The sequence below is a fragment of the Columba livia genome, chromosome 13, assembly GCF_036013475.1.
Source record: "Columba livia isolate bColLiv1 breed racing homer chromosome 13, bColLiv1.pat.W.v2, whole genome shotgun sequence".
In the NCBI taxonomy this organism is placed as follows: Eukaryota; Metazoa; Chordata; class Aves; order Columbiformes; family Columbidae; genus Columba; species Columba livia.
In genome coordinates, this window is record NC_088614.1 from 15,133,030 (window position 1) to 15,146,638 (window position 13,609).

Sequence of the window (13,609 nt, forward strand, 5' to 3'; positions counted from 1 at the left end):
CAGAAAAATATTTAATCAGACATTAGGACATTAAATATAGTTAGTCAAGACACAAGACATTATTGTACTAACAAATGCCTTCAAAAACAGTCTTTTACAATACAAGAGATCAAAACAGACTTTAGTTTTACTACACCATTAGACAAATCTCAGCTTTTCAACAATTTATCACCAATTTCTTCATTTGGTTGCTTTAAACATGCTTTTAAAACATACCTGATAACTAGTAAAAATTGTATACAATGCAAATGACATTTCAGATAAGTTTTATTGACTTAATGCTCTGGTAATAAAATTATAACAATCAGTATTATTTTGATTTATTGTAATTTTTACTTTCACCTTAAATGGACTTGGTGTATGGTAGAATTGAATGTAATGCTGCTGCCACCTCAAGGTCACTACAGAAAAGTCTGATGCTTCATTTCAGTTTGCTCCTATCTAATAAACAGTAGCAAGATTCAATAATTAAGAATGAACACACTCCTTTGTTTTCATGCAGATGTTCACTGCTCATTGTGTGCAGATTCCACACACATAGTTGCAATGAAAATACAATTATATGTCTCTGTGTACATGGATGTGCACACACATGCACCTGCAAACCCATATTGACACACAGTGCTAAGGGTTAGAGGAAAAAACCAACTTTGGATGTCAAGCAATGTTCATAAGTTGAGACAAACCATGAGGTTCTAATTTTACACAAACCCACGAACAAGAATTTCATTTAGTAAAATTGAAAAGGGAATTAAAAACCTGGCATGATACCTTTTAAGGTTTGTTTCATTGTTGCTTTTTTAAACTTGAACATGAAAAACACAGTAGGATGGTGAACTCTGGTTTGTCACATTTGTATTAGTATTTTTATAAACATTTTAAGGGAATAAGTGCACAATACATTCTATAGCACAGATACTAAAGTTGTGTAAATTTTCTTATTTAAGGTTTTGGAGGACAAATAAATATTTTATGAAGAAAACTGGAACAAGGTGTTTATTTAGTACCATGAAACAGTTGCTGTGTTGTGTGTTTGTATGGATGCTCAGAAATTAGATAGGTTTGTACTCATAAAAGTTCTCCAGGAGCATAACAGAAGCCTCATACCATCATACACATGACAAATCTGCGGTCAGCTATGTAAATTTTGCAAAATTTATCAAGGTTAGGTTAACGTGACTGCTACACTGAACTTATCTGAAAAATGTCACACTCTAAAATTACAATCTACTGCTTAAAACCTATCTCAAGCGCCTATGTGTCTAGATTAAAAACCCCTACCTAATCCCATTTGGCAAAAAACAGATTGCACTTCAAGTAAAAAAGTCTGCAGGAGCAGATCAATCGATGGAACATAAGGAAAGTTTCCAGGACCAGCCAGAGCATTCACTGAAGGACAGATGCCTCGTCCACAGTTCCCTGAGAAGTACTCAAAAGCACTTGTTATTTTCTGATTCACATTATCCAGTTTCCATGTTGAGCAGAAAACCTTAATATCTTTATTCAGGCCTCTATTGTTAATAGATACTGAAATTAAGTCATGGATACACCAGTTTCACACCTGACTGGATTTACAGATTTTTGGTGTTACTTTATCCTTTGGGAGCTAGCATGTAGGACATATTCTAGGAGCTCTGTCTCACACCAGAAATTAGTGTATTTACGATGACTGATTTAACAAGAATGCCTTTTAACTACTACTTTAAAAAGGGGGGTGGGGGGCAATTAAATCAATTACAGGAATATTAGCTATATTAGAACTCCAGGGAGTCCAATTCTTTTTAGGGGCTCTCCTTTTACATGTGAAATATTAATTTATGTAATGTAGGATCTAATTCCAGGCTTACTGCAGTTTATCATTCATAAACGAATTCTCTTGAATGTGTAAAACACACACCAAAAGAAGTCACTGGGGCATATATGAATGAAAAATGTAACAACTGGGATCAGGCTGTACCTGCTATAATGCAACACTTCACATACAGCTAATTTCTCTTAAGAATGCAAAGGAAGCTTCTGTATTTTCTCTGACTGTAACAAGAAAAGAAAAGAGTGGTAGATTTCTGTTGTTGTAGGAGTTTTTTGATGCATATGACTCCCCTTGCTACAACTGCCAGTAATAAATCACATTCTGCACTCCCTTAATTGGATTACATAACTAAGAAAGCACTTTTTGGAGTAAGAGATGGCAAAAAACAAACAAAAAAAACAACAAAAAAAACCACTATTGACACAACATAATAAAAAGGGGAAATAATAATTGACATTAAAATATAGTACTACCATGTAGCAAGTCTCTATGAACCGCCTTGATATTTTCTGTATAGCTAAATAATTTTTTGTCCCTATTCTAGGTGGAGTTTCCCCATGGCCAATTCAGATGTAAAAACCAATCCAAACTTTCCTTATGATTTTCACTAATTTAAAATAGATCTATCCTCAGTACATGTACACAGACCACACTGCCTTTATATTAGGACAGACATAAGAAAATGGCATATTTTAAGGGCTAGGAGGAATTCTGGGTCTTTTGAAGGCAATGGTGAGTCGTCACCTACCAGTGGGTAAGTCCATTTGTCACCTACCGGTGGACAATATCATTCCCACAGCCATAGAGAACTTCAAACTATTAAAGGGAAAGGCAAACTGGAAAGCGAGATTCTGACTCAGAGGCTTTCACTGCCCTCACTCACTGCAGAATCAAGTTCAAAGAATCAGCAAATTGTAGCCCATCCCCTAACAATTTCTTCTGCAGTGCCCTAATTTCAGAGGATCCAATTCTCTTGACTCCGTATTTTGCCTCAAAATATGAATTAAGTAGAATATGGCATGGTTTGGCTATTTTTAAATGTACTTTTTCCAAGGCAGAACATGGGAGTTTGAAGCATTTCTTCAAGCCATAATGCATCCTAGTACCTTCAGTCACCATTGCAAACCCACTCCTTTTCAATACAGAATCATAAAATGACTCATATAGGCAAAAATAGACATTAAAATAATTGTTACTTATTTTTTTAAGAATTTTATAAATCTTCCTCTCCTGTTTCTTCTTTCCTCCAGTCCTACTCAGAGTCAACTACAGCTCAGATTTATCCTCTTCTGCTTTACATTCACTGCCGACCTTCCTATGAGAGACAAACATGTCCATTGTGATACTTTGACCAAGTCTGTAAAAATCATCCATTAACATACTAATAATAGTTAGGGATGTGATTTCTGATGAGATTTTTATGTAAGATTTAATATGGAATGCAGTTATAACCATGTTTTGCCAATATCGCTGACAGAAATAAGCTGTCACCCCACAGATGAAACCAGCAGGTACAGCAGTTGTGAAAAGAATTGCTGCATCAGTATAAGTTCTATATGAAAAAGGCTCTGTTGGTGTTAGGCTGCATCAGAAAAAACACCTTTATTTATTGTAGAGAACATTTTAGCACCTTGATTTGAGCCAAGGTGAAACTCTCCATAATGTCTCACTATTTTCAGCTCATCTGGTTGTAGTTTCTTTCTCTTGTACACCAGAAAAGCTATGCAGGAAGTTAGTTTACCCTCCCTTTTAGTGTATCACCAGCAATCTCATGTCAAATGACTTTTCACATTCTCTTAAACTGAGTGCCTTGTTACAACTGACCGGTAGGTTCTATAAAAATATAGTTCTAAGGTCTACATTTTAGAGCACCTAACATTTAGGGTTTAGTTTTGCCTAAGTCAGTAACACTGTCCCAAAACCACAAACATTACTTCAAAATTTTAAGGAAGTATCTAAAGAAAAAGGTGAGCCTTTCCATATTTCTTACACTCAAGGGCTCTTATTCAGGTCTCATCTCAATATCAACAAAAAGTCAGTATGCTAAAGATAGCACAATATATTCCACAGAATGGCATGAGGGGAATTTTGCAAAAAAAAATTATATTCTCTAATTCCTGAGAAAAAGTCATAAATATAAGTGAAGAAGCTGATGAGAAAGAAATATAGACTTTTTTTCCTGTAAAAAGCAATTCCAAATAAGTGACTTATGGTCAAATAACTAAGATTCAAGGGAAAGAAAGTAAGTTTGCAAATAATAGGACAGATGCTGTTAAATCACCTCTAAATTGCAATTACGTATTTTACATATACACTTACTTGCACACATAAAATTGGATTTACGTATAGCTTAGAGGTGGTCCTGAATCATAGGGTTTAAATCTGAAGTCGAGCCTATATCCACACACCCATAAAGCTGGGAGAAGCAGGGGATTGAATACAGGGATTTTTGGTCTCATTTCCTGTACAAAAATAAAGTAGATGTGATTTTAGGAGACGGAATAAGTCACATAAGAAAGCAGAGTCAAAGAGATTTCCCTTTACTTCACAGAAAAGTATACATTTGATAACATGTCATGAAAAAATACAAGGTCTAAGGGAACAAGAGATTCACTGTTTTGCAGTGTTAGCAGTACTAAAATAATTAAAAGACAGATCAAGAAACAAAACACAAAAAATAGGAAGTTAAAAATGCCATGGCTATTTTCTGAATATACAACATATATCAGATTTACAGCTTTTCAGCAAATACTAATAATTTAGATTTAGATTTAGTAAACATATTAGTAACCATCTTCTCAAAAATAGGAAATACATATCTAAATTAAATTAATATAAATCAACCCCTAGATGTCATTGTTGCAGCTGGAATATGACTTAATACAGAACTTTCCTAATTCTGTAGTAGAAAAGGCTGTGTAATGCAAAATAAACCATCTAAGTCATATAAACTCTGCACAGTTTTGCTGCCTCAGTGCCAAAGCACAAAGACATCTGAGGCCATAGCGAAAAAGATAACTCACTCTAACCATACAAAAGGTTTGTATAGTTTGGGTTCTCACAGAAGGTGAGCACAATCACCCCAAAGGACATTGCAATCGAAACATCAGAGCTTAAAATACCATATACTCCTTTCACAGGGAAAGATTCTTTGAGACTCCTATCAATGTTTCCCTCAATACAAAAAACATTGACATTTCATACTGTTAATACATTTCTAATTCTATCTGGAAGAGTTGTACATGTTGTCTCTATAGATACAGAAATTTAATTATTTTTTTAACTCTTAAAAAGTTTTTGTTTTCTACAACATCTTGTGGCAACAAGTTTCAGAGGTTAATTACATTTATATTTTAAAAATTCTAAAACTTGCCTTACCTGTTTTGAAAATCCAACCATTCAACTTCACTGAATATCTAGTTAGTCTAATGGTAGGAGAAGCATATTAAAGTGTAATTTATTTTTTTTTATACTATTTATTATCCTCATATGTCTATAATGTTCTATTGTATTGTCTAAATGAAGCAATGCAATGTTCATTCATCCCCGTATAATTTTTCAGTATTCCTAATCATTCTTAATCTGTCTGTGGTATTTCCTCTCACAATATAATATAGTACTTTTTCATACATGAATAACGCAGTATCATTTTTTCCAGTACAGTGTTCTTACCACTCTTCTCGTACTCTCTGTAAGAGCTTTGCAAACTTCAGCATTTTGAGAATCAAATTGTCCCCTGTGTGAAGCTCCATTTCATAGCAAGGACTCCCAAGATGCCAGCCTGATAAATCAAAGTAGCCAATACATATGCACCTATATAAATATATGCAAACTCTACCACCACTTTCTGAGAAACTCCCAAAACTTAATTTTTCATGTGACAATCAACTATATTTTTGCACTCTGCACTTTTATTTTTTTTCCAGAATCAGAACAGCAGATACAGTATGAAACAGATTCTGTCATCCGAAAAGAATGACAAAAACCAGTCCAGGCTCATGTGCTGCAGTCAATAAATGACAGAAAAACTCTTAGTTGCCAACAGTGTTGCAATGCTACTCCAAATTTCACTCTTCTATGGTGGATCTACCTCATGATAGATAAAGGCCGCCTCCAGGCTGACAAGACCTAAAACCTAGGTGAAATATAAAAGAAAAAAGCTTACTCCCTCAGGTGCCAAAGTGCTCACACAGTACTCTTGCTCACTGTTCACCGCAAAGGGTACAAGCCAAGGCTTCCATTCCAAACAGTGCTCCATGCACGATTCACCTCTGCTGTACATACAGCTACAAAGCAGGGGATTCAGGGACCCCATTTGTATAATACACTATAATGCATTATAAAAATGTGAAAATTATAAAGCTTTTGTAGCAGTTCATACAATTAAACTGAGCTTCTTAAGGCAAGGAACCTAAGTCACAAAGTAAAATTGGAGATGAAATAATGTCTATTGAAAGGATGGATAAATTCATCTCTTGAATACCTGATTTGCCACTATTTAAAATGTGTCTTCTATTCCTACAAAACAATATACAATCATTAGCAAAACTCCCACCTGAGGGAAGAAGTGAACTTGCAAAAAGTCGCTAAATTTTTACTGGGTCCCCCCAAATCCAGCTGCAGACCCATCCACCTCAACATACTTCAAGCTCCTTTCTGGAAATGAACATTAGATTTTAGTTGCCATCACTGAGCCATAAGCCACTTCTGAAACTCATTATTCCCCTGACTTCTCAGTTTCTATTAAACATCTTATAAATTCACAGCACATTTCTGGTGCGCAGCTTCTGAGGTCGACACTGACATGCAGCGTGCACTTTCAACTCCAGATTCCTTCTAACTTAAATTGCTAAAACTTTTGGTCAGTTCTCTGCAATTTACCCATGGAAACACTTGCATTGATTTGCCATTTTAGACACAAAACGTGGGGGATACTACACTATTTCTTGAAGCGCATTGTGCTGGATACTGGAGCACTGACAAAGTTCTGACTGACAAGAGCAGGAGCCGGGGGGTCAGGAACCGCAGGACCTGCGAGGTAACACCCGTTATTTTGAATAACGCGCTGGGCCGGCACGAGTGGCTGCGCGCTGTTCTGTCTCTGCTGAGCGGACATTTAAGTTCGTGCACGGATGGATGGAGACAGCGACACCAGCATCGCCTCAGAAGAGGCAGCGGTGCGTGGAGCGGGCACAACCGCACCGCCACTCGGCTCCTTCCCGCCTTCTGGGGCGAGGCGCGGGACCGGTGGCGGCGGGGCCGGCGGGACAGCCCCACCGCCCGGTGTGCGCAGCCCTGTGGTACAGAGGCGGGACGCGGCGGCCATGGCGGGGCCCGTGCTCGTCTCCGTGGCAACGGCGAGAAGTCGGCGGCGCGGTGGCAGCGTCCACCCGCCAGTCACCTGACCCGAGCCCGCGGATCACGTGATACGGTCTCCATCGTCGCCATCTTGAAGCGGTGGCCGGAGGTGAGGAAAAAAGACTTTTTCTTCATTAGAACCCCGGTGAAACGGCGGGCGGGCCCCGGGGCGAGCGGGCGGCGGCGGCGGCCCAGCGGTGGCGGCCCGCGGCAGGTAGGGCGCCAGGCGCGGTGGCGGGCGGGCAGGCCCCGGTGGGGCGCGCCGCAGCCCATGTGCGGAGCCGCGGGCGGCTGCGGCTCCCGGCGGAGCCTTCCCCGGGTCGGCCCGTACCGCGGCCGCCTTCCTCCCCTGCCTTCCACCTTACCCACCTCACCGGCTTCCCGCGGCTCGGCAGCCCAAGCGCCGGTCGGTGCTTCTCGCCCAGCCGGCGGCGCCGGGCCCGCTGCTCGAGGGCCGCGAATGCGGCACCTGCGCGCTATAAAGCGGAGGCCGGGCGGGGAGCGGCGGCAGGTGCGGCCGGCGGGGACCTCGGGGGAGGCTCGGAGGTCCCGCGGGGGAGGGTCGCGGACCCGCGGGCACACGTCCCCGAGCTGCAGTGCCCGGGGGCCGCGCTTGGCAGCGCCGGGCGGCCGCTGGTGCAGTTTCCTGCCCTCGGGAGCCGCTTCGCGTTCGGCTGTTGTGCAAAGCGGTGCTTGGCTTTTCCTGGCCCCGGGGCAGCTCGCCCCGGCTCTGCCGGGCTGGCGGGTGGGGGTTTGACACCGGCGGCACGGAGGCGTTTTCCGCGGCTCGGATCTTCCCCTCCGGGCCCCTTTGTCATCCCAGACCCCGCATTTCAGTTACCGGATGGGCTGGGTGAAGGGTACGTGCTGGCACAGGCGTTTGGCAGCGTGAAGTTTTTATGTCGTGGGAGATTGAATCATCTTTGCTCTTAGTGATAAGTGACATAGTTATTAAAATCCAGATATTTGTGTGCAGCTCTTATCTTCCCTCTAAAAACCAAAGTCTGCAGCAGTAAGCACCAAACTTACTCTAGTCAGAGAACGACATAACACATATACACCATAGTGACACATCTGATAACTTAGATCAGCTACAAGCATCTGAAATCAGTGAATGGAGGAACTCTCTGTATTTTCACTTGTGACACAGCAGGAGTATGTGGAAGTGCATTTCTTTTATGGTCCATCTAGGACCTTTCCTCTTAGTTTCTATGGTGCTTTCAGATGAAAAAAAGTAGGGGAAATATTTGCCTATTTAGCATTTACTTACAAAGTTTTAAAAGCACTGAGGAGCACCATGTGCTTATAATTTTCCTTAACTCGTTCTCAATTTGAAAATATTTCAAGTAGACATTATGCCTTTGAGCACTTAATGTCATGTTAAATCTGCTTTCAGGCAAAAAAGCACATTCATGTACTTTTCATAATGGTTGTAAAACATATTACAGCTGGTATGGAACAAACAGCAAAGTGTGTATACCTAAATAGGATGATTTTCAAATAATAACCTTAACCTGCTTTTAAGTTAATATATAATTGGAGATATCGCATGAAAGTGGCGTAATTTTTCCTACCCACATAGATAGTCATTCAATATACTGTGCCAAATAATAGAAATTGAAGCAAAATATGCACATCGAGACATCTACTGTTGTATGTTTAAAAAGGTAAATACTTGCCTGTTTCAGTTTAATAACAACTCTGGAAACATACATTGATTCCTGTTAATAAGACAATACTGAAGTTGAATAGAATAAGCAGGCAATTTTGTATACTCTTACGTAAAATGACACTTCTTTGTTTTAAATATATTTAATTTTTAATTTCTGTTTCCTATAATTGATCTGCTATTGCAGTGCAGTATTCATCATTTCCAATCTGCTTAGATAGATCCAACTAAAGGTGTAAGGTATTAAATAGCTGAGGGTTTGGCCTGTATACCTTTCAAAAGTCCACATGAAAGAACTCAGAACACATTTTCAAGGATGAGTGAAAAAAGAAATATCTGGCATCTCTTTATGTTTTAAATGTTATATATATTATATAAAAACAGATATTGTGTATAACATACATGTGTGTATATATAGCGGAACATGAAGAGGTTATTTTTAGACATTTTTTCAGAAGTAACTTTCGCTATAAGACTTTTTTGTCCAGCTCCTTCACCCCTCACATTTGACCACATCACAAACTATGTTTTAATGTAAGTTTGTACAAATCGGTTTCTAATTTAACCTCCATCAGTACCGCATAACTGCCTGTGGTTTATGGTTAGATGTGGTTAAAGGAAGTGGAAATAGTTATTGCCTTCAGTGTTCCCTCAAAACGGAAAAAATTACTCTTTATAATTTTAGTACCAATTTATTTTCCCTACAATTAAGGAATTGTAGAAAAAGCTACAATTAGTAGCTTTTCTCGAAAATGACATTTATAATAAGAAGTGTGATTTGACACTTGAATGGTCTTTAATAGTCATAGCAACATGATTAACGCAAGTAAATATCAGAATTACTTTGTTTTCTTAACATTTCAAGGAAAACAAAACAGCTTAGTTTTGTAAATGATGTTGTTGCAAATTGTTATGTGCTTTAGGAAATGCCAGTATATCAGAATAAGTATGTTAGGAATACATTTTCATATCATATAATGGCTTTTAGGCATAACTATGCCAGTTAGTATTGACTGGTATATTTAAGTGTCTACCATTCAAATGTGTAGTCCTTGTGAAGGAAAAGACAATAGCTGTAACAGTGCTAATCAGCCTATACTTGATAAATATTTCTCTTGCCCAGCTTGGAGTCATAGGCTCTCTTGGAATTATTCTGTCCAGCTGTATTGAGTAGCATCTACACTATCCACTAAATGTCCTCAAAATTTTTGGCTACTTATGTAGCCATACCACAGTTTTTATAAAGTTAGTGGCATTAGGCTTCCATGTTTAGTAGAGGGAGAAATCTAAATAGTACTGGGTTGTATTTTTATCATTGTGCATCTATATATTTTAATATTTTATAAAACCGTTTCTCCTAGGTATTATGGAAGAAGGAAGCAGTGTTGCGGTATTGATGCCAAATATTGGGGAGCAGGAAGCTGTGCTGATTTCTGAAACAGTCATTGGCCCAACACTGCAGAACAGTGAAGATCAGAGAAAATGTAAAACTGATCCACTAATCCATGTTATCCAGAAACTCAGCAAAATAGTTGAAAACGAGAAGTCACAAAGATGCCTTTTAATAGGGAAAAAACGTTCCCATAGTAATGGTTCTGCACAGTCCTTTGACTCAGACGATCTTTGTGAAATCCCAGCTAAAGCAATTGAGCTATCTGTTATTGCTACGAAAAAGACTGAAGAGTTGCAAGCAGATTATTTTGTGACTGAATGTCTTCCACCAAGCAAAAAGAAGGTGACATGCTACCAGTGTAGTCTGTGTAAGTTTCTGTCACCTTCTCTTTTAACACTACAAGAACATATAAAACAACATGGGCAGAAAAATGAAGTTATATTAATGTGCTCAGAGTGTCATTTTGCTTCTAAAAGGCAAGAAGAACTTGAATCCCACTTCCAAAATTGCCATGAGAATGATGGCAAAAATAGCATCCAGACAGAAGTGCAGCAATGTGTAAATGTCGCAAGTTCATTTTTGCAAGGGCCAGTGGAAGGAAGTGTCAAATCAGGAACTGATCAGCCAGGAAATCTGGAATGTAAAGATATAACTCAGTCTAGTCCTATGCCTGAGATGGGTAGGAGGAAATGGTATACTTACGAGCAGTATGGCATGTACCGGTGTTTAATTTGTCGGTACACCTGTGGTCAGCAAAGGATGCTGAAAACACATGCCTGGAAGCATGCGGGTGAGGTTGATTGCTCCTATCCTATCTTTGAGGAAGAAAATGAAACTACCAACTTGTCAGAGACAGTTGTAACTCAAACACCTCATAGCGTGGATACAGTTGTTCTTTCTTTGGAAAACAATGAACTTGATATCCATAGTGAGCCTTCTCTTCAGCTTCAGATTTGCAATTCTGAGCAACTGTCATGCAAATTGCCAGCAGGAACAAATGTCAAAGAGGAAGAGATGTTAAATCAGTCTGTAGTGCATTCTCCTACTACGGAGGTTCTAGAGGAGACTGTATCCGATACAGAACAGGATAATATGATAGCCGATAGCCTGCTTTCATCAGCACAGAAAATCATTAATTGTAGTCCGAATAAAAAGGGTCACGTTAATGTAATAGTAGAGCGTTTGCCAGGTGCTGAAGAAAGTGTCTTACAAAAGCCTTTCTTGATGAACACTGACATTGAAACAGAAAAAAACCTAATCTTGGAGGAGTCCCGTGTTACCTGTGAAGAACCTGATGAAGTTTATTGTTCAGATGAAATGCAGGAAGTAATAATAGGATGGAATAATGCCGAGAAGAAAGATAATGAGTTAAGCCCTAATAAAAATGTAACGACTGATGAAAATGCACCTCCTGTTCGAAGAAGGACAAATTCAGAGTCTTTACGGCTACACTCATTAGCTGCAGAAGCTCTTGTTACGATGCCCATCAGGGCTGCAGAACTAACAGGGTCTGGCTTCAGGACTCTGCCTGGCGAAGATGCTGTGGGTGCAGGTGCAGGGCAGGGAGAAGCTGATGGCCCATGCGTGGCTCATTCTAAAGCCATATCCTCACTTAAGAATCCTTCAGAGGAGTTTAGTGGCTTAAACCAAAGTGAATGTGCAATAGTAGAGATACAGAAGGAAAGGCCAGAGTTATCAGAAGCACCAATTAAAATGGGCATCAGTATGTCACTGCTCACTGTCATTGAAAAACTGAAGGAGAGGACAGATCAGAATGCTTCTGATGATGACATCTTGAAAGAATTACAAGACAACGCACAATGCCAAAATGCAAATGATGCAAATATTCCTGGAAGTAACCTAGTAGAATATATACCTAATGTAGATCGACCCTACCGCTGCCGCCTCTGCCATTACAGCAGCGGTAATAAGGGGTACATAAAACAACACCTGAGAGTCCATCGGCAGCGGCAGCCGTACCAGTGTCCTATCTGTGAACACATCGCTGACAACAGCAAGGATCTAGAGAGCCACATGATCAACCACTGCAAAACAAGAATGTATCAGTGCAAACAATGTGAAGAATCCTTTCATTATAAGGTAAAGTTCTCTCCTGCACCTGTCAAAACCAGCTAAATATATAAAATATATATATATATTGCTACTTTTTTAATAACTGGTGATCACTCTTTCTAACTCAATTCAGTCTGAAACCCTGGCTTCATTGTCATTACAATTGGGGATTATTGGCAGCAACACTTTCTGAATATACAATTCAGCTATAATTATTCTGCTTTCCCCACCAAAATAAACTTGCTTTCTCACATCAGTTATTTTTCTGAGAACTGTCCTATGGACGTGTTAATATCATGTTGGTTTTCTGCCCACGTGTAGCAGCTACTGTAAGAAATGGAAGCGTCGGAGAACTTAATAGTCAAAACTTTAGAAGAATGCTCAAATATGCCTGTTAGTTGTAAGTGTATGCAGAAGAAATCGCGGCATTTTGGGGGTAACATGAGACTCTTTGAAGCAGAAATTATTTTCTTTTTTCTTGTGTTCTGGTGGTCTGGATGTTCTGTAGAACTCAGACCTGAAACGTTACACACCAGAGCAGAATGATGTAGTTCTGCCATTTTTATAATCACTGTTTTACGCATTAATTCTGATGAGGTTGTTCCTATGTACTCAGCCCAGTACTCAGGACTATAGAATAGATAACATCAGTATCTAGCTCTACAACTGAAACTCTCGAAGGCAACAGTAGCGCAAATTTTCCCATATTTACTGTTGTTCAGTCCTAGTTTGAAAAAATGTACAGGGTGGGTACCAAAGGCTCTCCCCTCTCCTCCCCACACAACTAGAAACAGGAATAACATATCTTAAGTCACTAGGCAATATGAAATTTGAGTCAATTTTCACACAAGCCAGCCTCTAACTTCTAATTTAATATTGCTTTGGAGTATCATTCTGGAGGAAGAACTGTTTACCTCTTGTCTATGGGAAATGGCAAAGAAGAAAATTTTTTTTCTAAGTAATCACAAATCATATAATCCTCTCAGTCACTCTCATCAATCCTTTATGTTATTAATTAAATTTTTTACTTTGTTTTGTTTCTGGTAAAATTTCCTGTATATAAACTGTATATATGTTAAAATATGTTTTATAACAGTTGTCATTAAAACTTGAGTAACAATGTCACAAATGATTGCAATATGTAGTGTATGTTTGTGGTGTATACTTAAACATGGGAAACTGTTTTTTCAGAGCCAACTGCGAAATCATGAAAGAGAACAACACAGCCTTCCAGATATCTTTTCGACAGCTACATCTAACAAACTAATAGTTTCCAATGAAGCAGATGAAAGAGAAGGTACTGTTT

At 39.2% G+C, this 13,609-nt stretch overlaps 1 protein-coding gene and 1 long non-coding RNA gene across 8 annotated transcripts in view; one reads left to right on the forward strand and one right to left on the reverse strand.

Annotated features, from left to right (window-relative positions):
- On the reverse strand, positions 1–7,982 carry LOC110355893 (uncharacterized). 2 transcript variants are annotated; one of them, XR_010465814.1, is made up of 3 exons: positions 7,538–7,982; positions 4,130–4,272; positions 1–3,125 (listed from the first exon to the last, which is right to left on the reverse strand). It is a non-coding gene; the product is annotated as an uncharacterized LOC110355893 (long non-coding RNA). The 2 variants fall into 2 exon arrangements; XR_002408877.2 differs by having other exon boundaries at positions 4,130–7,982.
- ZNF507 (zinc finger protein 507) overlaps positions 7,141–13,609 on the forward strand; it is a 22,511-nt gene continuing 16,042 nt past the window's right edge. For 3 of the 6 annotated variants that reach the window (XM_065028379.1, XM_065028382.1, XM_065028384.1), the window contains exons 1-3: positions 7,141–7,277; positions 10,199–12,330; positions 13,495–13,600. In XM_065028379.1, coding sequence (XP_064884451.1) covers positions 10,204–12,330; positions 13,495–13,600 — 2,233 coding nt within the window. In that variant the 5' untranslated portion in view covers positions 7,141–7,277; positions 10,199–10,203. Of the gene's footprint in view, positions 7,383–10,198; positions 12,331–13,494; positions 13,601–13,609 lie in introns of all 6 variants that reach the window. The other 3 variants (XM_065028378.1, XM_065028381.1, XM_065028383.1) reach the window with 1 other exon arrangement.